At 42.0% G+C, this 27,183-nt stretch overlaps 1 protein-coding gene across 1 annotated transcript; it reads left to right on the top strand.

Annotated features, from left to right (window-relative positions):
• Positions 1–81: 81 nt before the first annotated feature.
• On the top strand, positions 82–26,714 carry LOC126396766 (protein-glutamine gamma-glutamyltransferase K-like). Its single transcript, XM_050055053.1, has 14 exons — positions 82–153; positions 7,780–8,069; positions 8,176–8,367; positions 14,110–14,361; positions 17,233–17,351; positions 17,446–17,553; positions 19,985–20,162; positions 20,276–20,414; positions 20,508–20,700; positions 21,625–21,778; positions 21,903–22,187; positions 25,675–25,835; positions 25,929–26,065; positions 26,171–26,714. The coding sequence occupies exons 2-14, from the start codon at positions 7,781–7,783 to the stop codon at positions 26,328–26,330; spliced, it is 2,367 nt and encodes a 788-aa protein (XP_049911010.1). The 5' UTR covers positions 82–153; position 7,780; the 3' UTR covers positions 26,331–26,714.
• Positions 26,715–27,183: the final 469 nt, after the last annotated feature.

Genomic DNA, 27,183 nt, shown 5'->3' with positions numbered 1-27,183 from the left:
TCTGTGCAGCAGAAAGGCGTGTCTTCACTGTCTCAGCTCACAAGTATTTAAAGGAGGTCTGAACTCGCGGTCTGTGAAACACAAAGACACAGCGAAGAAAGAAGATTTCTTCCTCCAGTCTGCGTTGTGTCATTTCTTCTGCCGTTGAACTGAGTGAGTTTGAACCAGCTGTTTCACATAGTCAGGCTTTTGTTTCACGACTTTATGTTGTTAACTATACTCTCATTAAAACTTTTCTCCTGAGCAGAGTATTCTGGGATTTCACGCTCAAGTAATTCACTTGATTTCTTGGAAAAGGATACAGTTCCTAACAAAATATTGATGTGTTGCCGCTTTGCTGTCATGCCAGGATTATGCAAATAATAGTCTCAAAGTTCACTGAGTGCCATTTCATGCATGATTAACAAGAGTGTGTTTTTAATGGTGATCTGTTGCCTGAGTGGATTCACATTCTTCGCTCAGAGCTGCACAAGACAGCTATGAAATGTATTATTTATTTGTTTTACATGCCACTATCTGACTGAAAGGTATCACTCCCTCATAATAATAAGTGATATATTGACTCCCGGCAACACAGAGTTGTCCAACAGCAGCTACATCTCATGTCTAATCAAGTGTAGCAAACCATTATATGAAGGCAACATCATCAGACTGATGTGAAAAGGAGAAAACATTTCCATTACTTGGCTCAGGGTCAGATATACAGTCAGCGTTTGTGTGTGAAATTGAATCCTGCAATGCTTGAATTCTGATGTCATCAGTGAAGGTCCCTTTGTTTCCCTTGTTGTAACTCCAAATGAGCGTCCCCGAGGCCCCGAGGCAACGGGTCATGAGTGTAGCTGAAAGGATGCTTACTGGATCAGCACCTTCCTGGAGGAAAATATGCAACTTGGATGAATAGCACATGGATATGATGAACAAGTTGGCTGTACCTGCTGACATCATGGGAATGAACTTAGACCCACTGCATTGGACATGTGACCAAATATTCTCGATCTGTATGCATGATTCAGTCGCACATTTGTGCCACGGTCCAGAGGGAGAGTCAGCTCTGAGTAGTTGGAATGTAACACAGCGGATGATGAAGTGATGGGAATCTCATATCATGGCAGGTTCAGCTATCAGGCTTCCTATTACCCACAACATGTCGCTGTCACTGCTGTGCAGCTTGGTGAGCCCTCTGCCTCCTCGTCTCACTGTTACAGTGTAGCAGCAGAAACATTTTACTGTATATTTTATTAACAGATAATTGCATGCAGTGAAAGTGTTTTGTTGATCTGAGTGGGTGTGTACCTGTTTTGGATCTGAGATATACCCTGCAAGCAGACTGTAATCTCAACCATATGGAGGACAGATCACGCAGTCTTTCTCGTCTACTACCGTCCTTATATTGTTTTGGCAGCGATGGAGGTGCTGTGGTGGATTTCATTTTCACTTATAAACAGTTTGTGAGGGCCCACCCTGCGGCAAACTTTCACAACCTACTGAGTCTTCCAAGTTGTAATCACTGTGGGGATTTGCAAATGAAAATATGTTAGGAATACTAAAACAGAGCTGTGTTTAGTTGAACGTGCAGGCTGGCAGCATGAGATGGAAATGTTGGTCGATTGCTCCACTGTTTTGGTCCAGATTGACATATCTTAAAAACTATTTGATGGATTGCCTGGAAAAAGACAGTCGTGATTCTCAGAGGATGAAACTCACTGACTTTGGTGATCAATTAACGTTATCTCTAGCAGCACCACAAGGTTCACATCTATATTTTCACATGTACAGATATTCATGTCCACCTCAAGAAGAACTGAGATCACTTTGGTAGTCCTTCAACATTTCAGCTAGCCCTATCATCAGGTCAGAATTTAAAGGAACAGTGTGTAAAAGTTTCTTTATGCTTCTGCGTATACTCGACGCAACGTGCACGCAGTTGCTGTGTGCCTATCATAGTTCTGCGTCCTGTTGGTCTACGTCGCTATGCAATTCCCCGCCAAAGTGCTTGGGGGCGCGGTGTTCTTTTACATACCTACCTAGACTCGGTGACGTCTATGGTCGTTGCTCGTTCATTGTTTGTTTATCTTCCGGCTTTGCTCTAGTCACAGTGAAGATGGCGCCTGAGAGAGAAAGACTGTTGCTGGAGCTGGGAATGATCGACATTGAACAACAAATGCTCAAACACTCCGATCACAATGGAGACTTTTGAAAATGGCGGTTGTGGTACTGCAGCAGGAAATGAAACCTTGCGAAATGCCGGAAATGATGTAGTTTGAAGGACCAGTCATAGCTCTTGTGGCCTGCATTGGGTCTGCGTTGCCTCGATGCGTGGTTACAATTTTTTGGAGGTGCATGCCGCATCTCTGCGTTGGTCGCAGAGGGACGCAACACCTCCGCAAAGCCCTCTGTGTCATAGGTGGGCAGAAGAATAAACCTTGCTTTAGATTTAGGGGCATCTAGCAGTGAGGATTACAGATGAAGGAAAGTCTCTTCCTCTCCAAAACCATTAGACCTGCTGATTTAAGCCAATAAAAAGACAGAATAAAGCACTTCCACATAACAAATCAGTGTGTCTCCAACACTGTTGGAGACGGGCCGCTTATCCATCACTTGCTAATGTGTGCTCACCTTTTTCTCTGATGACTTTACATCCTGATGTTCAGGAGGTTTTTACCTGGAGACAAATTATCCTCAGAGGTCTCTTCCTTTCCAAAACAAATGGACTCGGTGATTAGTAAAAACATTGTTTTAAGAGAGAGTTAAGAAAAGACAAATTTAAGAGAATGTTGCGACATGAGGCTCACTGTGTATTCATTTAGGGATCCTTTCCACAAAAAAGGTTAAGAACCGCCCATCCAGTGCACACAGCCTGGTTATCAGGTCATGATGGATTGTTTTATACGTATAGTCTCATTAAGCTGCTTTCAGCCTCATCTGTCAGCAGTTAATATGACGCACAACCCTGAACTGGGAGGAGGAGGAGGAGGAGGAGGAGGAGGAGGAGGAGGAGGAGGTGTTCCCTCACTTGCTGGAGTCTGTCTGTAATTTGCTGTATTCACCGTCTCAACTTCTTTAGAATATGAATAAGGAGTGAACTCGCCGTCAGTCTTGCTATTGCTTCATCTGAGCCTGTTTGGTCACCTTCTAGTCACTGTTGCCGAGTAACGTAGCTTAAGTGTGTGTGTGGGAACATTTTTCAGTGGTTGTGGAGCATTTCTTGAAAGCTGGACCTGCTTAGAAACATCTTAGATTCAGAGTGAGCTGAGCAAAGGTGAGGCGAAGTGAGTAGAGAGAGAAAATTAGAGGGAAATAAGATGGATTTGAAAAATCTGTCCTGCTTGAGTTTTCCAGAGTTCATGTGTATTTTTTACTTTGATTCTCAGAGGGATGTGACTCTAATCTTGGTGACAAATCACGGTGTTTTGATCCTTTCAAGAAATTTGTTTCATAGCACAGTTGTTAATCAGAGCACGTGCTCACCTCCCCAGAAAACCTCCTGGATGCTTTCACTGACTCAATAAACCAGATTCTAATTCAGCATCAGTGAATCAGCTCCAGATATGTCCTGATGGTATCACAGAGTGAAGGCAGGCTTCCTGCTCGATGTCACAAGGGATAATTAACTGCATGTGAAGAGCTAAAATGAACAAGTCAAGATAGTTGTATGATTTACTCTCTGTTTAGGACCAATATTGGCCGATCAAATTGTGCTTTGTGTGTTATTCTTCATGCATGAAGAAGCTTTTTATGTAATGAGACACGATCAGTTCCTTTGTTCCTATTGTGATATCATCTATTCCAGGAGGGTGGTAAAAACGTAGATTAGGGATCCCCCCCTATTGAGTCTAGCGCTGGTGGTGCCAATGGTGGTGATGAGATGAGATGGAGAAGGAGCTGAGGATCTGGATGTGAAGAGGAGTGGGCTTTTCATGAGTCATGGGCTCGAGATAAGGTGACTGGAGGTGAATGGGGTGGAGGAGGGTGCAACAATGCTGCTTAAAACGACAGCTGACAGGAGCAGAGAGAGGAACAGATTTAAAGTTTGGCAGCAGCAACATGAATAGCTGAAGGAGATTGTGGCAAAGATTGATTGGTTAACTGGGAGAGGGGACACCCAAAGTCAGCTGAATGGTGGGAGTGAGAGGGAGAGAATTGCAAGACAGTCTTCCTGAACTTCCGCTGAGCTTCATTTAGCGAAAGGTAATGGGTTGATGGTTGAATCAGGTCGCAAAAGACGCCTGCTGAATGGATGCATGGTTAAAATAGATATCTAAAACTAATAAATAAATAACTTCTATCCCAGCTGTCACTGAGCGAGAGGCAGGGTTCACCCTGGAGAGGCTGCCAGACTATCACAGGGCTGACACACACAGACAGAAACCATTCACACTCACATTCACACCTACGAGCAATTTAGAGTCACCAATTAACCTGCATGTCTCTGGACTGTGGGAGGAAGCTGGAGATAACCTACACTGATACAGGCATACATGCAGACTCCACACAGAATGGCAGATTCAAACCCACTTGCTGCCAAGACTAAATGAATACATGGTGAAATAGCTAAAAGTAATGAATTTAAAACAGCTAAAAGTAGAAGATAAATGGTTGAATGCATCAATAAACATTTTTAATCATATATATTTTCTGTTACCATAAATCGAGCTAAAAAATAATAATGGTGTAGGATGCCTCTGCAGTCTGTGCTCCAATTGGTGTGTGTATTTTCATCTGCACTCAGGTGATGTCATCATGCTCAGAAGATGAGAAACAATGGTGTCAGGAGCAGGTTGATACACAGAGTGTGCACTGAGTTCAAGAAATAATGGTGGCAGAAGTAGGGAGTATTGATCAGAAGGCGTAACGACCAGAGGGCTCCACCAACAAGACCTGCAACAGGAGAGAAATGTGAACAGCATAAAAGTGAATGTAATGAATGACAGGTCAGTCTGCTGCCAGGACCAGTTCGGCTTGTGTGTGTGATCTTTGAAGACTCACAGTAAACCTTAAACATTAAACAGTAATAGATTGCCTTGTCTTTATTGGAAAAGTAACCAGTGTGGGTAAAGAGCTGATGCAACTGGCCTGAGAATGGATTTTTATCCCACATAATGGCTAAGGTACAGCTACAAATACTGAATAAATGATTAAAATTGATGACTAAAAGTTGGGTGATGTATGTGGCTGAAACTTCGAGCTTCTCTAATGCAAACTTACCGTATATGAAGGCTGCGTCCTTGCCGCAGTGGCCACAGGCTCAATTCCAACTAGGGCTGCCCCTGACTAAGAATTAGTTGACTGGTCGCCCGTGTGTTTACGATCTTAATTTAATTATTAAATTATATATTTTGGTGGTTTGAGTCAGAGCATGTGAGCGGAGCGGACCTGGAGCGGAGCGGAAGGATTTTGTGTTGAGCGAGGAGCGGCTATGTTTTTTTAAAGATGGAGCGAAGCCTTATCTCTCACTCCAATTTTGCTCCGGTCGCTCATGCCCCACCCAGAATGCATCTTTGCACCTGCGCACACCCACACTATTTTCTTTCAAAACTATGGAGTAAACTGTGATTCTGGCTGCTCAGGTCTTTTAGAAGATTGACGACAATTTTGGGAGCTCTAGTTCTGCTCAGTTTTCTCAGTTTTGTCTCTCTTGGTTTAAAAATAAAACATTTTAAATTAATAACCTATGGTCTCACTGTCTTTGTCGGCTTTAAAACGAAATATTACCTTTATGTCTTAGTTGAGTTGGGTTGTGGTATTTTTTAAATGAAATGAAATTACGTAGCATGGGGAAACCTACCTACCAAGCTCATGTTTTATTTGTGAATAGAAGATTACAGGTTAGGGTAGTACGACACAGTTTTTTTGAGCGGAGTGGTGAGCGAGTGGAGTGGGATAAAATTTATGATGGAGTGGACCGGAGTGGAGTGAAGAATACGCAGAACCAAGTGGAGTGGCGCAAAGTGACAGGTCTGCGAGCGAGGAGTGGAAATTTTCACCCGGTCCACTCTGCTCACATGCTCTGGTTTGAGTTGAAGGTGTGAGAAAGAATAGTATCAGTAACATTGTTAACACTGTGCTACATTACAGAGAAATACAAACCGTACTAATGAACCTTCATTAATATAGGCCTATATTTTATCTACAAGTGCACGTCACACACTGAGCGAGCCGCCTGTTAATGACGCTGTGGGCTAATGGGCATGTAGCTACTTCCATGTTTCAGATGATACGTCATGTTTGTAGTCGACCAATGAAGATGAGTTTACATATCACCTTGGGTTCGTCCTTCACCTTCTCAAAATGATCCCACACTTTGGATTTCCTGCCCGACATGTTATTAACTAGCCTGTGGAATAACTGCAGGTACCAGCCCTGGACATTAGGAGCTGCACACATGCCGCGCCTTTAACTGCCTGGAAAACACGGGGTCAGGCGCTAGGCGTTGTGCCAACTTTCAAGAGCACGGCAGCAGGTTGTGTCCGAGGTTGCTAAGCAGCCTTAACAAGCATCAAATCATAGCCAATTAACCTGAAATCCTGAGTGCAGAGCTGATCTTCTTCCAGGAGCTGTTTATAAGTGTGTAGGCCTATCGTCTGTGGGACAGATGTAAAGCTCTGGGTAGCCCTGCACGAACATGATCAACTTTTCTGTGTTTATCAGACTGAATATTTACAGAAGAAGGGAAAGATATCTGTCGGCTGTGGTTGGTTTGTGACGTGAATCCTGTCTGACTGCTGAGCGTGGACACTTCCTGTGTCTGTCATTTCAAATTAAAGTCCCACATCAGTTCAGTCATATAGGTCGAGATAGAGTTTCCATGTCTGTTTTTTTCCCCCGATGAAATCTTGCCAACTAATAACCTTTCTGGTCGACTAACGTTTGGTCGCTTAAATCCAACCCATAGTGCTTTGCTGCATGTCATCACCCCCACCCCCCTCTCCCCCTTCACACTCCAGCTGTCTGACCAAACAAAGGCAAGAAGCCCTTCAAAAAAATCTTAAAAAAGAAAAGAAAAACTAACAGTATCGACTTTTTGTGCTGTTTCGGGCATGACTGCTCCTCTTCAGACTGAAGTTGACAGTCGTAGATACACATACAGACGCATGATGCAATCACATGAACTGACTGTCTGAAGTGACAAAAAAAAAAGCTTGGCAGAGACAGAAAAATAGAAAAAAGCCTTTTCAAGTGGGTTCTGGTGCTGTCAGCTTCAGTTTGATGAAGAGCAGTGGTGCTCGAAACGTCACCTAGGTGTAAAAAATAAGTGAACATTGAAGCCCTGCAGTGTGCAGGCTGTTTATTTTTTTATTTCATGAGTTCATATGACGGGGCTGCCGTCTTACAAGGTTAGGAGCCACTGTAATAAATCCATAACTTAAGATTTAAACATTATACACAAGCTAATCATTTCTCACTCTCGATGTGGCACTCAGGGATCTTAATTAAGTGTAGACTATCATTTTAACATTACATGTGCTTGGTTTGTGATGTTCATTTCAGTGGACACATGGAGAGAGATGCCCCACTTTCAATCTCAGATTAATTCAGCTCAGGTCTACCATGTAGACCATTTCCTCTTTTTCAAAGTAATTGGACAATGAATTAACTTTAATTTTATTCTACTGCAGTAGTTTAATCAGGTTTCTGAGCCAAAGGAAAAGGTGCATAGCAGTCTTAAGTGTAAAGACAGGGGTGTTAAACTCTATTAAAGAAGTCTTATCTTTTAGGAAAGTGGTGCTCAATCAATAAAAAAAGCCATTGACTTCTTCATCGTTTTTGCCTTTTTTTCAGGATGCCTGTAGAGACGCGATCAATCAGAGACAGATCTGCAGTGGGTCGGTTTCCAGCTGTCACTCTGGGATTTGGGGATGACTCAGAGGAAGAGAAGGAAGAGCCGGAGGTCATCTATGATGAGAAAGAAAATGCATGTCGGAGGTGGCTGCGTAAGGTCTGCCCATGCTGCTGTCCCAAGCCAAATAACGATGATGTAACAGACACTTTGATGACAGGGCTTGATGAGCTGGATAAAGACGAAGGGATAAATGGCGAAAAGCCTGAGACCGGTGCCAGCGAGCTCGATGGTAATGTCATCTCAGAGAGCTTACAATTGTGTGATTTATCAAAGTGAGAAGGCGCCAGCAGATGTGATAGACTTCACCCTCATATATTTGTTTTTGTTTTTCGCAGAGCTCCTCCTGAAAGTGCGATCAATAGACCTGATGAAAAGCAAATCAGGGGAGAACCGCACAGAGCACCACACAGACCTCTACCAAAGTGATGACTTGATTATACGCAGAGGGCAGAATTTCCAGATGTGGATTACACTCTCTCGACCTTTTAACCCCGAAACTGACAAACTTCACCTTGAGCTGAAAACAGGTTCGTCAGAGTCCTTCACAGAAACAGTGTTATCATGTTCTATGATTCTAATCAGACACAAACGTAACACTATGAAGACTCGCACAACAATAAAACAGACTCCAACAACAGCCAAGGCAACAGTCACGCTTATGAATACTAATTCAATTTACATGAATTTCCCACATGACTAGCCTCTGATCTTAAGAGGCCAAGTGTGAAACTGGATGGACACAATCCAGCCTGACCCTCCGAAACAGTGTGCAAAGCTGCACATGATAATTAAGACTTCTCTCTTTCTAGGCAGACACAGGAAAGAGAGGAAGGTGATGGGTTGAGGGCTGTGGGAGGAAACAAGATGTACCAGCAAGAAGTTTGCTTTGTATGTCTGTTTTTAAACTGTTAATGTTGCTGTTTGCGTGTGGGGGATATAGATTTTGTTGCATTTGTGTGTGAGATAAATAGATTTATAGATAGATAGGGTGGGAGAAGGAGAGAGGGGGGAAGAGGGAGGGGGAGAGATTTTGGGTTACTATTGCTATGGAAACAGTTCTGGTTGCTATGCTCCAGGGAGAGCGTTTTACGGATGCTGAGCCCTCAGTCCCACTGTAACTAAAAATCCAGTCTGCCGACAATTCGCCATCGACGCTGCCACTGCTCCCTCTCATTGTGTTGAGCACTGTAAGGCAGAGGGGACACAGACCAGTATAGATCCTACAATTATAGCTGTGTGTGATAACAAGTGAAGCTTGAAGAGAATAATTACTATGTCTCTTTTGTGAAAAGGCTACGCATCCATATCAGGAATGAAAATTTTACCCAGTGCTTAGCTTGACACTGAGGAAACATGCAGGGTTTAATGAGCAGTTAATAATAGCAGTAATTGTTTTTTGTTTTTTTCAAATTATACTCTATGTTTCCTTGAGAGAGAAAAAATATGTTGTTGCAATCTATGAAGTCCACAATGTGACGTAATAACAAAAAATACAGCATTAATCGTGAATAATCATCCAGTTATTAAAAAAAGCCATCTGCCACAGCCGCAATAAGCAGGAGGACAATACCAGCTGCAGACAGAGCCAGTTTTTAGAGTAAAAAAAAATCATGCCATCACTCTCCAAATGGTGGCTATTCCATTTTAAAACAGCAAAGTACCATTTCTCTGTTCAAACTGTTTTTTTTAACCGTGCCCGTGGTACCCTCCACTCACGCCAAACACTGTATTCTGAGACATGAGCCTCACGGCATGAAACAAATCACAGCCCAATCTGAAACAATACAAGTGTTGTTTCTAACATTCAAGTGAAAGTAAAAGACAGGTGAATGCTCTAATTTTGTGGTTTCAGAGAGGCTGCAATTTTCATAACACCTCACAGAGGCAAATTGTAGGGCAGACTGAACACTGACAATTTTGCTGTTCTTTGAGTCTTACCTGTTGCAAGACTGAGAATGTAAAGTTGTACCCGAGGGGGTACAGACCTTAATGACGGTAGAAACTAAAGGATATATCCCCCTCGGGAGCATGGATGTATTGCCTCATAGATTATGAGATATGTTGTGTGACATTTTACAGGGGGGTTATGTGCCTGATCATCGCCAGGAGCAGAAACTTCCTGGCTGTGTCATGTATTTAGCACAAACAGAAAGCAGAAAAAGCTTATTTCCTAAAATGTCAAACTGTTGCTTTAAGCACGGATTCAGACTGAACACAACGCAGGGGGCTGCCGCATGATGTTGCGCTGTTTTGCTGGCGCCCCCTGCCTTGGCACCCTTGCGTTGGCACCCCTGCCGTGTCAACAGACCGGCTCCAGCTAAATTGTGAAATGTTCCACGCAGGCCTAAGGGTTCACCCTCTGGGGAGAGTGAATGTGCTGTGTAGATTTCATGGAGATCTGGCTCTTATTATTTATATTTGCTTGTGCACATGTAGAATTTCAGCATGAATGTGACACAACAGGAAAGGACAGAAAGTCATCAACAAAAGTGGGCTTCAACTGCTTGGTTGGTGTGATGCAGTGACTGGTGAAATTATTTCATTCGTTTCTTTGGAAGCAGCTTCAGGTTCCTACTGACAACATTATATGTACAAATATAATTCCAAGTTTGCCCTTATTCTGAAAAAGACAATATTCTTACTACTATGTTTTCATCACTATGAAAACAAATATTCTACTAATATTCCTGATTCCATGCAGCTGAGCATACTCTGATTAACCTGCCCTAACATGTCGTTTATCACATCAAAATATGGAAAAGTAGAGCAGTTGGATGCAATTCTGAGGTTCCCAAACTGCTGGCTTCATCACACAGTGACCTCCAGCATGCACTGGGGTGGTGTGCAGCCAAGTGTGAAGGGGTCAGGATGAGAGTCAGCACCTCCAAATCTGAGGCCATGGTGCTCTGCCGGAAACCGGTGGATTGTACCCTCTAGGGTGGGAGAGAGTTACTGCCTCAACCAAGGGAGTTCAGATCTTGGGGTCTTGGTTTGGTGCGGCATCCGCAGTGATGTGGGCGCTGCGCCGGACCATTGTGGTGAAAAGGGAGCTGAGCCTGTAGGCAAACCTTTCGAGTTACGGGTCCTTCTATGTCCCAACCCTTACCTATGGTCATGAGCTCTGGGTAGTGACTGAAAGAATGAGATCGCAGATACAAGCAGTTGAAATGAGTTTCCTCTGTAGGGTGGCTGGGCTCAGCCTTAGAGATAGGGTGAGGAGCTCGGACATCCAGAGGGAGCTCGGAGTAGAGCTGCTGCTCCTTTGTGTTGAAAGGGGTCAGTTGTAATGATTCGGGGTATCTGATCAGGATCCTCCTGGGCGCCTCCTGTTAGAGCTGTTCCGGTGACGTCCCACATGTAGGCGGGAGTAGACCCAGGACCAGTGGAGGGATTACATATCTCATCTGGCCTGACAACACCTTGGGATCCCCAAGGAGGAGGTGGAAAGCCTTGCTGGGGAGAGGTACATTTGGGGTGCTTTGCTTGGCCTGCTGCCCCTGTGACCCGGCTTCAGATAAGCAGATGAAAATGGATGGATGGAACAGCTGAAGCCGCTTGTGCCATGGTGCTTGTAATGCCTCAAAATATAATGTTTTTCAAAGTTTCCATCAGGGGTGGACTGTGTGAACGCAGCCTCCCTCTTTCATTCCCTCAACCACCTTCTTGTTGTATATCCAACAACCTGTTGACATTCAAGTCTTTCATACTGTTTAAACGTGCAATATGTAATTTTCTGCCGCTAGGGGCATCAAACCAAAACAATAACAGAAGACGGAGTTGGATGACATCACGAAGTAGTGTGGGATCATGGGAGTTGTAGTCATATAACAGATACAGATCTTACTTAGCTTTACAGTTAGCGATGGCTTCTCCCTCTCTGCTACTCTCTCTTGCTCAGTGCGTCTTATGTTTAGCTATTATATTATATATTATATAGAAACCTATCGTTAGATGTTGTGGTTAGCCAGCCTCCGCTCCACACCGCTCCGCAGTGGAGGCCGCTGGCAGGAGCGCTGGTGCCCCGGCGGGCAGCAGCACCAATATTTATCCTTGATTTAGCTCTCTTCTTATCCCAAATTCTTCTGGGATCGCTTGGTTGACCCATACTTTTCCATTTTACCAGCTTGTTTACCGGGACAGCTTTGGTGTCATAAGGTGCAGCAACCGCAACAAGCTTATCCTAGCAACAGTATTGTTCATTCTCTGACATCTCATCCGGCCTGCTTCTTCTTCTTCTTCTTCTTCTTCTTCTTCTCCTTCATTTAATGGCTATGATAACTGGAGTTACATCGCCACTGACATGCGACCTAATGACACGGTCCGTAACTTTTACTAATATTTCATATTTATCTGGGTTTGAAAAATTGTTGGAAACATTTCTGATAATCAAAGTACACAACTAAACAAAATATATAATATTGGCTTAGTCGTTTTTAGACATTTTTTATGTGGAAAAACTACATATTATACCTTTAAAAGTAGGTGAGTTTCTCCTACCGGGCAGAAATGTAGACTTTTCTTTTCCACCCCAGTGCTGCAAACTTTTGGTGACAATGCACAGAGCAAACTGTGAACAGGCGAGAGGCCGTGTGCTGCAAACTGCAGTAAAAACCCTGACTGAGACGCATATTCCATATGTGCTGTATACATGTCCAGAGAATGTTATGTCAGTCAGGAGAGACTCATTCTGAGTGAACATAATATTTATTTACATGTGTACATAAGTATGAGAAATGTGAATAGTTTTTGTCCGATTAGACCCCATCATGATGTCACATATTTAAGAAGGGTGGCGAAGCCGTAGAATAGGGCACCCTCCATAGACACTGGTGGTGATGAGGTGAAGAGGGTGCTGAGGATCTGGATGTGAAGAGGAGTGGGCTTTTGTAGAGCTGGACTGGGACTCTGGGTACGATGACCGAAGGTGTGTGGGGTGGAGGAGGGGGCAAGAATTCTGCCTAAAATGACAGCTGACAGCAGGAGAAAGGTTTGACAGTGGCACCAAGATTGGCTGATAGAAATCATGGCAACATTTGCTTACATTTAGCATTTATATTGGTCTGCAAATAGAAATAAGAACATCATGTATTAATCTGCAGATTCATGTAAAGAAAGTCACAGCTTCTGAGAAAATGGCAGATAATTAAAACATTACAATAAAGTATTCAACATAACTTCTGCAGTCTGAAAAAAGGTGCAGCTACAGCTTTTAACACCTACCCTTTTAACAGCACATCATATGTAGCAATCAACAACAAAACAAACCATTGATTGATTGGTTAACTGGCAGAGCGAACTCCCATAAACAGCTGATAGGAGGAAGTGGGGGAGTGAGATAGAGAGCAAAGTGTGAATGAATGAGGCAAGGTCTTCTGACTGATCTCACGCTGAGCTTCTTTAAAACCTGAATACTGTCAGCATGTCCCACATCTTCATCAGAGAAAGACCTAATATGAAACATCCAGAACATGCTGTGTACATGACTCTGATCATTGTCAGATTATCGTCATATTCAGAATAGTAGTGGAATATTAGTGTGCATGTACACTTCGTTATTGTCACACACAACCTGCAGTTAGTCTGTCCAAATATCATGTCAGTAACATGTCATGGTGTAATCGCAGCCTAGTGACTCAGTTCTGTTGGGACATGAAACTGCAAAAAAAAGACAAGGTCACACCTACTGAGGATGGAGGATGAAAAGCAGGGAGGGCTGTAGTTTTGAACACACACCTCAGGGTGAAAGCTCTTGAATGTGGCTACAAATAGAGCATTTCCCAACAGCTGTAATGTTGGAAATTATAAGTTACTTTATCACAGAAAACACTGGGCATATTAAATATTTTGGTATCCTTTTTTATACGGGATACAGTTGCCCTGCAGTCACATTAGACAGCAGCATTGTCCCTGACAGACAGTGCAGTAACTGGCTGAACAGCAACCTGCTGCCAGATTCCTTTTATAGTGCAGCCACACTGAGATCAAATGCTGTCGTGACATGTTTGAGTGTGTGTGTGTGTGTGTGTGTGTGTGTGTGTGTGCGTGTGTGTGCGTGCATATCTTGTCAGGACAGCACATTCTGTATTCTTTCTATTTGGTCTCTGTTTTTATAAACATACTCCAGCAGGTAGGAATGCAGGTGTGGCCTAGACTCAGGTAGGCCAGTTGTGTAGGACTGTGTGACTGAATTGTCTGGTGCCTCTGTGTGGGCATGATGTACGAACATGGTTTCCACATGCTCCTTCACGTGTCTCCTCTCATTTTCTCAGGGCCGCTGCCAACAGTGTCAAAGGGAACCCATGTCATCATCCCACTGGTGGAGGACTTAATGGATGAAGGTTGGGAGGCTGCTGTTGTGAAACAGGATGACAAAAGGATTAAGCTGTCAGTGCGTTCTGCCCCGACGGCGGTCATTGGCCGATATCAGCTCATAGTGGAAACAAACACTGCACACGGCCAGGCTGTCTCCACACATGATCCTGCTAATGACATCTACATGTTGTTCAACCCCTGGTGTGAAGGTAAACACGGGACTGAAAAAAACTTCTTTAACACATTTTGATTCATATAATACGAGACTTAAAATAACAAAAGTCCTTACAATACAGTTATATAGCCCTGTTTCCTGTTTTCAGTCTTTATGCTAAGCTAAGCTAACCAGCTACATTCAGAAAGACATGAGACAGACACTGGGCCTCATTCACCACTGTCTTCCTACGTTTTTTCTTAAACTTGTACTTGAGAGAGCTCCTCAAAAAAGCCTGTCATATTCCCGGTGTGTCCTTAAACCGCAGAAGTGTTTGCACCTGTGCTCTTATAATGATGAATTCCATTGTCTTTGTAAATTGAAAGCACATGCCAGTTGATCCTAATTAGCATAGGTAAATGCCCCGCCGCCAGTCACCATAACAGGGCATGAGACTGCAGCGCCATGCGCACATACTAAAACTGAAAATAAAGGTTTGAGAGAATGAAGTCAAGAACAGAAGTGTGAAGAGGGTGAAGCACCGGACTCCAAACATAAATAAAACGTTCAATAGCTCTGTTTGGGCCTGGTATGAGCACTTCTGCACATACTTTTGCAGAGAGTGAATATATTGTGGCAGTTCAGCTTCGGACCCAAATGCAAACACAACCAGTAAACTGCGAAATGGTTAATGGCGGTTTATTTTAGTTTGAAGACAGGGCTGAAGGCTGGAGTGAAACGATGTCTGAAGTAGGATTGTGGGTCCGAAGACAGGATGTAGTAGAACAGCCTGGTATTTTTGGCATCCTGCATTTGACATTCTATGTATTGGGACATACTAAATACTCTTCTGGCATACTCTATAGTAAGGTAGTATGGGTACTAGAATGCACAGAGACTGAAAGCAAACATCAGACACTAGGGAGTGGAAACAGGCAACACAAGAGAGAGGCAAAGCTGAAACCCAAACAGAACACCAAACCAGCTGTCATATTTAGTAGCGTCAGTGGTGGACATAAAAAAACGTACAAAAAAATATGCATTGGATGCTATCACTTGTTCAGTGAACAAAGTGATGAATATAAAAAGTCTGAGTCAATTTTTTTTTATTGTGGGCCTACAAATAGCGTGATCAATTACTGATTACTAGGCATAGTTCCCAATTAACATAAACCACGTGAGCTAAAGTATAAGCGTTGTGTTTATTTATTTTAAAAGACCAGAATGCTTCGTGAAATAATGAACATAATTAAAAAAGAATATTATAAATGATGAAAATATTATTTAAATTTAAATCATATAACAGTATACAACTGTAGAATTGAAAACTTATTTTGCACAAGCATGTCAACGCTTGGATGTGATGTTGAGTGTGCGCAGATTCTGTTCTTACCTAAGAAAAAAATCAATTAAGAAAACACTGATGTGTGTCAGAGACTTTGTGAAACTGCATGAGTGGGTTTTGATAAAATACAGTTGGTGACTGAGGCTCAATAATCTTCTCATCTCTCTCATGAGAGGCACGTCAGCGTGTGTTCCAAAAATGTCTAACTACTCCTTTGAGAAAAAAACAACCTATCAGGACGGCATCACTAATAAGTCCCTTATCAATCTTATGAGGTTTTCCTCTTGACGAGGCCCCAGCAGCGTTCACCATCATTTCTGAGAAAGTGTGCTTGAGGCAGAGACGTGCTTAAACGGCACTTTGTTTTGCCTGACAAACATTCAACTGAATGTTTTTATCAGAACATGTTTACATGCTTTAGTGTTAAAAAAACAAATTGATTTTCCTCAAACTGTCTGTGCTTGAACACCCTCTGTCTGACACCCTCTGTTTTAATGCTTGCTCCTGCTTGCCCCATCCTGAAGAGGCTTAGTCTGCCTTGACTGTACAGCGTTTCTGTGTCTTCCATATCTCGGCATCTCTGCACCATCACTGCAGTCGGGGAAATGTTTGTACCAAAGAATAGTGACACTTTCTAAAGTGAAGATCACCAATAAAAGCTCCTGCACACAATCAGATATGCTCCAGCATACTTTCACTTTTCTAAAAAAACCCAAAAAAAACGTTTCGTATATCAGGGAGAAATGAACAGAATCGGCAACCAAGATTATATGTTTCCCTGACGTTAGCATGTAGCTACATGTAGCTGTGTACTTGCAACCCGAGGATGACAGTAACAGAACACAGCAGCACTTTCTACTTTCATTATTCTAAAAACAAACAAAAAAAACTTTTCCGATATCAGGGAGAAATTAAAAGAATCGGCAACTAAGATTACATGTTTCCCTGATGTTAGCATGTAGCTACATGTAGCAGCGTATGTTATGTAAACACTTGCAATAGCGTGCCTGTAGCAGGTGACCATATAAAGACATTAATCATGAGCTTGTCTCAAAAGTAGAAACATTTTTCAACACAAACAGTATTCAGAACACATTTAGACCGGTCTGAAGCCTCAGGTATTAACTTTCTACCACATGACATTAGGTCCCTTTAATGCAGGACTTTGTATTGTGTCAAGTCTTGTTTTACTGGTTCTGATGTAAGCACTGTGAGGCTAATTATATACTGCAGCTATGAAATCTCAGGGCGGCTGTGGCTCAGGAGGTAATAACTAATCAAATGGGTGGCAGTTCAAGTCTTTGCTCCTTCAGACCACATGTTAAAGTATACTCGGGCAAGATACAGAATCCCATATTGCTCCATCAATAAGTGAGTGTGTTGAATGGTTATAAAAGTGAGTAGCAGGTGGCACCTTTTATCTTCGCTTCAGCCACCATTGTATGAACGGGTAAATGTGAAAGTGGTCGACCAGAAAGGCGCTATATGAGGGCGAGTCCATTTACCATCGACAATCTGATTTTGCCTATAAAAATCCCATAAAATTGTGGTGAAATAAAATAAAAAGTTGTTCTCTGTCAGATGACTCAGTGTTCATGGATTCTGAAGATGAGAGGCAGGAATATGTCATGAATGATATCGGACGAATCTACTACGGCACACAGGATCAAATTGGAGTGCGGACATGGAACTATGGACAGGTGAGTGATGCTTCGGTGTTTGGTGAATAGACTTAGCTGTAAAATCTGACTGGCTCTCTCAACCCTCCCTGTGTTTTCTCTGTTCTGGTTTCAGTTTGATGACGGGATTCTTGCTGTCTGTGTGTTCGTCCTGGAAAAGAGTGGAACTCCTCCGTCTGGTTGGGGAGACCCGGTTAATGTGGTGCGAGTCATCTCAGCCATGGTGAGACTGCCCTGTATATTTTTCTACAACCTCTGTATGTCTCTTCACAATGTGCTGCAGTGACCAGTACAATATGAACCCAGCTCAGTGCTGTGGCCATGGTGACAGCTTTCACTCAGCACAGCAGTGGTTCAGCAGGACACCAGTAACATCACAGGGCCCAGAGCTGATGGATTTTCAGCCCTTTTTGAGAACCAGTGCAAAATGGTACATTTAGACAGAAAGGCCTTTGCAATGCTTGTATAAAATACTGCAGAGAAACTTTGCACAGACATTCACCAGAGGATAAATCCTTTTGATTTTGTTGATCTCCTCATCCTCTCTGTAGTTACAACATGAAGTTGACCTTTGCATTTTTAACTAGAAGGTGTCTCGACAAGTACAGGAAGTGTTGCCATGATTTGTACACTCAAAGAAATAATTTGGTCTGTTTTGTCAGGTTTATGTGTTTTGATTACATAAAAAATTTCCATCCAATTGAGTTAAGTAATTCTAACGTAAACCAAAATATCATTTATCTGTTAATTCAAATAAACATGAGATGAATAGAGTGAGGATGTGTGTAACTGTAGCTCATAGAATTGACTTTTTTTACTTTAATAACATTTATGTAACATTTTACTTTAATAAAATATACTGTTTAAGTCTACATACTTCAAATATGTTGAGTAAATTCGATGAGCTATGGTCACATAAATTCTCATATTCGATTCATCTCAGTTTTTTTTGATTAAACTACATAAATTCTACTGTTTTTTTGTTTATGTTAGAAATACTTGGCTCAGTTTGATGGACATTCTACATGTAATTGAAATACTTAAAGGGACAGTGCACCCAAAAATGAAAATTCAGCCATTATCTACTCACGCTCATGCCAAGGGAGGCTCTGGTGGTGGTCCTCACAACACTTGCGGAGATCCAAGGGGAGAGGGCATAGCAACACAACTCCACCTAATGGAGGCTGACGGCGCCCCAGATTCAAACGTCCAAAAACATATAATTGAAACCACAAAATATCTCCATACTGCTCGTCCGTAGTGATCCAAGTGTCCTGAAGCCCTGACATAAAAAGTCGTTTGGAAAAACGTCATTTGAACTCTGTTTTTAAAAACAGAGTTCAAATGACGTTTTTCCAAACAACTTTTTATGTCTTTTTATGTGTTTTTGGACGTTTGAATCTGGGGCGCCGTCAGCCATTAGGTGTGCAGTTGTGCTGCTACTTCCTCTCCCCTCGGATCTCTGCAAGTGTTGTGAGGACTCTAAAACTTCACCTGAGCCTCCCTCGGCATATGGGTGAGTAGATAATGGCTGAATTTTCATTTTTGAGTGCACTATCCCTTTAAAACTGGAATTAGACCAAATAATTTGGTGGTAGTGGTGGTAATTTATTTCTGTCCTTGTTAATAATTTTCCAAGAAGAAATGCACATAATAAAGAATAAATAACGTCAAGGCATTAAATTAAAAAGAATAATAGAAAAACAACAACAGGAAAACAAAGAATATAGACCGAAAAGGTGCGAGCTTAAGCTTATTTTACCTACCTACTAAGTTTAAGACCAAAAAACAAACAAACAAAAAGAACAAGAACAGAATTAGCAGCAGAAAGACAATAAATAAAACAACAAAATTCCAAAACAATAATCATAACTTTTATATTTTTTTTACCACCATTTTTTTAAAAACATTTTTTAATCTGCAGAGTTAATGTCAGATCTCTTATCACAACCATTACAGACGTTAACCACTTTGACAGATACACATCTTTTATTTTTGTTTGTCCTCGCCCTTGTTTTTTCAAACGCACCAATTTCCCTAAATTCATACTTGATCTCCCTAATTTCAAACAGCCTCTGAATGCAGTTAAGAAGCAAATTATTTTTTCTTTGTACATTGTCTTTGTAGTTTCATAATCAACTAGATCACAACATTTGATTGCATGTCAATTAATACACAGAGCGTTTGTTTCTTTGTAATGAAACATGACTTTGGTGCAAACAATTACTGAGTGAAAGTTTGGCGATTTGCCTCACTGTATTTGTGTAATTTTGATATTGTGTCTCTTGGATGCCTGCTGCTTACAGTCTGGCACCTGGTCACTACCTTTTTATAGAGCCTCAACTTCGCCTGAGAGCTGTGGCGGTACACACACACACACACACACACACACACACACACACACACACACACACAGAAAATAAGAAAATACAGGCTGATGGCAGAGGGCTCTGCAGGAAAATACACACTTCCAGTCACACACTGACAGTGGGTCATACGTGATGATTGGAAGGGATTATTCTGTCAGAGTCTATACGTTGTTGTTTAGGAAACTCCTATATCTTTAAAATCAGCATGTTAGCATGTTATATATCGAGAGATTGCCTATATTTGTATTGGAAAAGACACAACAACAACACTTTTCATTTCTTCAGATCAACTCCCTTGATGACCGTGGTGTAGTTCAGGGAGACTGGTCAGGAGACTATTCAGCTGGAACTAGTCCACACATTTGGAGCGGAAGTGTGGAAATCCTGAAGGAATACCATAAAAACACAGGACACCCCGTTAAGTACGGCCAGTGCTGGGTCTTTGCTGGCGTATTTACCACAGGTCAGCTGATTGTTTGGTTCCTCTCCGTTCAGACGTGTGCTTTGATAGGTGTGTGACAGGTAAATGTCACATAGATAGTGACCACTGACGCCTTATCGCTCTGTTCTTTTCAGTTTTACGGTGTTTAGGCATTCCCAGTCGAACTGTGACCAACTACAGCTCGGCTCACGACACAGACGTCTCCTTGACGACAGATGTTTACCTGGATGAGAACCTGGAGCCTATAGATCACCTCAATTCTGACTCTATCTGGTATGCCCTGTCACCATCATCGTGATGCTGCCAGATCATGACATGTTCTCCGCTCTAGTTTATTAAGTCTGACCTTCGAGTCTTCCCCTGAAGGAATTTCCATGTGTGGAACGACTGCTGGATGGCTCGTCCTGACTTGCCCCCAGGCAACGGAGGCTGGCAAGCTGTCGACGCCACACCTCAAGAGACCAGTCAGGGCACCTTCCGCTGTGGCCCTGCTTCTCTGGCTGCTGTTCGAAATGGCCAGGTCTACCTCAAACATGACACCCCGTTTGTGTTTGCAGAGGTATGTGGAATAGTTTACCCTAAATTAAAAGAAGTCATTTTTGCTCCTTCTGTATCGCTATTTATCAGTCTAGAAAAACTCAACAGCAATGTCTCTCTCCAAAAATCATGACATGGTTACTCAAGATAATCCAAAGACCTTGTTGTGAGCAGTTTCATGCAGGAAGTGTTTTCCTTCTCATAAACTACACCCACCAACCACACCACAGAGCAGGGAAGTGTGCGTCTACTATTAGCTCACTACTACTAGCTACTGAGCTAGCTAACATTACAGCTCACGCCATCTCTTACATCTCACTAACACGAGCCACTTGTCCATGAGTAAATGCACGCTTCTGTTGACGCGTTAGTTCAGAAGAAAGAAAATAGTTCCTACAATCACAGGTCTGTGGATTATGTTGAGTCACCATCTTTCTGGAAAAGAGACACTGCTGTTGAGTTTTTAAAACGTATTTATTTTGGCAATTTGTGCACCACAAGCCGAGTGCCATCTAGTTCCATTATATTCAAGGCAGACATCTCTATGGCCGATATCTCTCGGCAACTCACACCAAAACAATCCACATTGACGTATAGCACTACAGGTAAGAAGAAAAGTATGGGTTTTTTTTATTTTAGGGTGAACTGCCCCTTTAAGAGCACTCTTAATATTCTTTACTGCACTTCCATAAAGTTGCAGAACTTGCAAAAAATGATTAAAATTGATTATGTGGTAGGAAAATACTCTAAAATTCAACTTTTTCCTTGCATACTTGACCTACAAGAGTGAACAACTGATTTCCCAGTTGTTGTTTTGACATATTATGCATGCACGGTGCACTAATCCTGAGCCATATGCCATACGTCAAACGATGCATGACATTTCCCATCTGTTAGGGATTTATTTTCTAACTCCCTCTCTTGCTCCCCATCTGCACACTTTCAGGTGAACAGTGATAAAATATACTGGCAGAGGAACATAGATGGGACCTTCAGTCAAATCTACAGTGAGAAAAAGACGGTGGGCCACTACATCAGCACGAAGGCTGTCGGCTCTGACGAACGCAACGATATCACACACCTTTACAAACACCCTGAAGGTATCATCAAACAAAAGGCACATGTAGAAATGCTCGAGACAGCAAGAATTCAGAATATGGGACACAAAGCAAAAGGTAGTTGTGCTGCATTATCTATTAAATTAACATTTCTGGTCATTCTCAGGCTCAGAGGAGGAGCGCATTGCTGTGGAAACAGCATGTAGCTATGGCTCCAAAGCAGAGGCCTACTCCTCTCCCACAGCAGAGGATGTCTCTATAGAAGTGACCATGGAAGGTGAAGGTCCTACAATGGGGAAAGATGCAGAACTGACCATCATTTTGCGAAATAGCAGCTCAGAGGAACGCAAGCTCGTCCTGCACAGCCAGGTGGCAGTCATGTACTACACCGGTGTCCACAAAGCCACAGTCAGAAAGGACAAGACGGACCTGGACCTGCTGCCCAACGAGGGTGAGTGGAGCTGCTTGGTCAGGGTGGGCTGCAGAAGGAACATGGAGGTGTCAACAGAGGGGTTTTCTCATAATAAAAAAAGATAAAAGTGCATCCGTGATTGTATTTCCTTGGTGGAAACATCTGGAAACTGAGAGGAATATTAACAACTAGGGCTGCACCTAGCGAGTATTCTAGTAATCAAGTATTCTACCAATTAATCCATTAATAAATTGAGTAATCAGTTAAGAAATGCTTTTGCTTTGTTAAAGAGCAGTAGTACACATACAAGAAAAAAGCAGAGAAAATAAGACGGATCTTTTAAATAAACAATTAACTGGATTCCTTTTTAGGAAAATAACCATTTTCATTGCTTATCTTGCATACAATAATTAGGCTTTAATTGCTACTTACACTACCTGATATTTTGCTCTCGGTGGTATTTTATGCATCACTGTGAGGGGAGTAGGTCTGTGTGTGTTTCTGTGTGTATGTGACTATCATTATAATAATATGAATGAAGTTCAGGCTTTCATAAAGTGACTACAGCATATTATATTCTGTGGTTATGTCCCTAAGTTGGCTAAATTTTGCTCAAGAAAATAAACACAGAAAATAACATGCTGCTGTCAGTTTGTGAAATTCTGACCAGCTAGCGTGTTGATTTACGTTCTTTAAAGGGAAACTCAGTTTTTGCAGATGAACAGTGTTTTGCTTCCCTTAGTACTGCCAGGTGCTTCCTGCTCATCTGCTAGCAGAGGTATGGCGGACTTTTACTGGTGGGTAAGTGGGAAGCTCCAGGCGCTGGCAGCCCGGAGGGAGGCTGGGTGTTGTTTATTTGCATTTAAAGTTATTGTCCACATTGCAAAGACACAGAGCATTTAAAGTTATTGTCCACATTGCAAAGACACAGAGCTGGTTGAAAACAGCATAATTAGCCATGATTAACACATATTTTTTAACGTCTTCATCTCAACTAGCGATCATACTGATTTACGTTAAATGCTAATGTTAATGTTACCTATTGTTACACAGACACAATGCTTTCTGTTGAGATGCTGAAGCACTGATACTATATAGCAGTGGTTCCAAAGTGGTCCAGCCACAGGGTCCAGATTTCTCCTTAGTCACTAATTCACCAGTTTAATATATTCAACATTATACTTTTGTTTGGCCATGTTGTCCACTAGTTTGCTGTCTCTGTAAAGTAAGTGTCAGTTATTCACTCACTCTACAGCAGAAAACGGCACTTCAAAATAAAAGCTCTGTGCCAGAAAATTACTCTACTTTAAAATAAAGTGTGTTTTTTACAAACTTGACAAGTTTGAGAGTCACTTGCGGCCCATTAAGAATGGACCCACAACCCANTAGAGGGAATAGTGATAAAGTGGTAAAACCTGGCATTGATCCACAGCCTCAGACGGATGCGCTCAAGAGTGCCGTGCGCATAAGCTCCAATGGTAGGCTATACTATATTTTAACATTTTTAACAATGCAATTTAAAAGTTTTGATTGTTATTGATAACCTACATTTACCAACAACAAAAAGACTACATTTAGCACCAAAAAAATATGTAAAAAAAAAAAAAAAGTAAATAAAAAAACGAATATTGAATACCAAATTTTCATAATGAATACCTACCCATAGAAACGAATATTCGAATATCCGAATATTTGGGTACAGCCCTAATTGATACTATAGAGCAGTGGTTCCAAAGTGGTCCAGCCACAGGGTCCAGATTTCTCCTTGGCCATGTTGTCCACTAGTTTGCTGTCTCTGTAAAGTAAGTGTCTGTTATTCACTCACTCTACAGCAGAAAACCACTTCAAAATAAAAGCTCTGTGCCAGAAATGTACTCTACTTTACAATAAAGTGTTTTTTTTACAAACTTGACAAGTTTGAGAGTCACTTGCGGCCCATTAAGAATGGACCCACAACCCACCAGTTGGGAACCACACTTTTTTTTAACGGTGGCCTTCTTAAATAATGTGAAAATACCAGAGGGCCGCTGCTTCTTGCATCATATGGATTACTTGGGGAAAAAGTTACATAAAAATGAGACATACACAACTGTTTTCGTCTCTCAGTGAACAAGTATTCAACTTCCTACCACCTCTTAAAGCGCTGTCCCTCACTGTCAACTTCACATTTCTTTGCTGTGGTCATGTCTGCTACCAAGCCAACCCAGCCTCATTCAAAGTTGTCAAAATCCAATGCTTGGGCAGTGACTTGCAGCATCAGACACTGACGAACAAAGCCGTCCCGTTCTGTTATAGCTTAACAGTGTTTGGCAGTGTAAGGGGAAAATGCAACGGGACAAGAACGAAAGTTAGGGCACAAAAGTCTTAGTGGGGTGGATGGGGCGTTAGAAAAAAAATGTCAATTCACGGCGTTGTACAGACGTGATGCATTTCTCTGAAAGAGACTGTATGTAAACAGTAAATTTCCTGTGAAAAGGGAAGTGTATTTTGAAAGAAGACAATGCATGTGACAGGCATAACTTGACATGGCGTCCAAGAACGTCAACAACCAACACACCCTGGGTACCTTGCACGTCGTATCTGGAGGTGGAAAGTCCATGACCCAACGTAGATATGTGACAACGGAGTGAGAATGTGTTGACCGAGCAGGAAATGTCTGCTGTTAGTTAACCCTTTGTTTGTTTGTTCATCGTCTGTTTATGAAAACACATTTATTCAGCCTGCATAGGTTCCATTGGGTGCATATCTACAAGCAGTGTGATAGTCCTGAGGTCCACAGTGAGATGAACGGAAAAAATGTCGAATTATCTTAATTGATTAACCAATATTATGTGGTGGGCCACATAGAATATATTTAAAGACAAGCCAGGGGCCGTTTAAAAGAAGTCCACAGGCCACAACTGGCCCCAGGGCCAGACCTTGGATATGCCTATGCTGTTATGTTAAACTCGTGTGGTTTTACAATAGACACACTGTGCAGAGGCCTGTTACTTCTCTCCCCTCCTTCATTTCGGAACCTGTGGCATCAGTGATATCTGATATTTTGAGATGTCTTCTTAACATCAACTGTCCATAGCATATGTCATTGTGCAACAGTAATAATTACCCATGCAAAACACAGTGCTGTATGTGGTTATATGGATCAAACAAATCTTCAGTGCAAATAATTTGCATCAAGGATTTTCAGTTATCGAGCTATTTGAGTTTCTTGAGGAATCCTTTGTGTCTTAGTTACAAAGAAAATGTTTCTATCCTGCTTAGAGAAACAGTTCGGCATTTTTGGAGATATGATTATTTGCTTTCTTGCTGAGAGTTAGATGAGAATACTAATACCACTCTTATATCCGAGAGTGGCATCAGTATTCTCATCTAACTCTCAGCAAGAAAGTGAAAAAATCAAACTTTGTCAAACAGTTTAATCAAAGTTTTACTTCATACGAATCTATTAAGTTTAAAAAGCAAAGAGGTAGGTAACAAAGATGGGAATGAACTTTTAACATACTTAACCCACATCTCCCATCTACAGAAAATAATTTGGAGTGGACTCTGGAGTACCAAGACTACAAGGACCAACTGGTCGACCAGGCCGCTCTGATGCTGACACTGTCAGGCAGGGTCAAAGAAACACAGCAGGTCGTGGCCACTCAGTTCAGTTTCCGGCTCAGGACACCACAACTAGACATAAAGGTAAGCCAAACAAATCATCAGCATATAAAACTGGCCAGAAGATTAAAACATGAATTCTAATCTGATTTCTTGCCTCGTTGTCCTGTCTCACAGCCGATCGGGAAGGCTGTGGTAGGAGAGAAGATGGCAGTAGAGATTTTATTTACCAACCCACTGCCACAGGTGCTAAAAGCTGTGATATTCCACGTGGAAGGACTGGGCCTCCTAACTGCTCGAAAGATTCATTATGGGTAAGGAGGGAAAATATATTTTATATTGTGCTCAGTTTTTTTAAAACTACCTTGTCTATCTTTCTCTTTTATGATTGCCACTGTCATTTCCTGTCCTACCCTCAGAGATATTGGCAGTCGTGCCTCGGTGTCTCTGACTGAGCACCTCGTCCCCACCCTGCCTGGTCCAAGGAAATTACTGGCTTCATTGGACTGCAAGCAGCTCACACAGGTTCACGGTGTTACCGAAATCATTGTGGAGGAGAAAAGCAATGGTGCTCTATAACCACTGAAAATGGAGACACTTTGACACTAAATCTTTCTTAGGTCTTTTTCATCTAAACTATATGGAAAACTACAGTATACATTGACAAAAGTGTGACACTATAGAGCTGCTTTATTCTGCAAGAGAATTTCAAAATGATCAATGGCCAAAGAGAGATAACTAACTATGAAAGAGATAAGAAAAATGGGGTGTTTGTGGGACGGAGCTTTTTATATTCTATGAAAACTAGTATTATCATAACTTACACCAAGCTGATTACATTTAATGTAATCCCACAGGTTGGACAGTGTGGCAGCTTGAATGAAAGATGTGTGCTTCTGCAAAACAGGCTGTACATTAAGATAATGTTCTGTGTTTATATATGCAATATATTTATTTTGTCAATTTTGCCATGTGTCGACAGTAAGAAGAATAAAAGTCCAAATGGAGTGTAGTGATTTATTGTGAAGTTACAAAATGTTTCTGGTGTCTTGTGTCACAAAATGTTTGGTTGCCATGGATTCATGTGGGTTGTTATTAGTTACAGGGTTGTGCTGCAGTGTTTCAGGACCAACAGCAAAACAATAAGAAGGTACTGTAAAGATAAACGGTTAAAAATGTTGTGCAGTGGTGGGGTGCTGAAATCGTTGTGGGGGAGGGGACAAAAATTTATCTTACAGGACTACAAAACAAAAAAGTTTACTGATCCGGCAGGGAGTCGTCAGTTTCCTCTGGCTGAATTCAAGTTGCCACAGCTTCTTAAGGTCTGTCCTCGTGATATATAACAGCCACAGAAGTTTGGAAAATAACGATATAGGTGGCGAAACGTTGCTAATTTTCAACCAGCTCTGGGTCAGTGCAGTGTCTGTAGATG

The sequence above is a fragment of the Epinephelus moara genome, chromosome 10 (genome assembly GCF_006386435.1).
Source record: "Epinephelus moara isolate mb chromosome 10, YSFRI_EMoa_1.0, whole genome shotgun sequence".
Lineage (NCBI taxonomy): Eukaryota > Metazoa > Chordata > Actinopteri > Perciformes > Serranidae > Epinephelus > Epinephelus moara.
The sequence above is the reverse complement of the archived record's forward strand: the minus strand, read 5'-3'. Positions and strand labels throughout refer to the sequence as shown.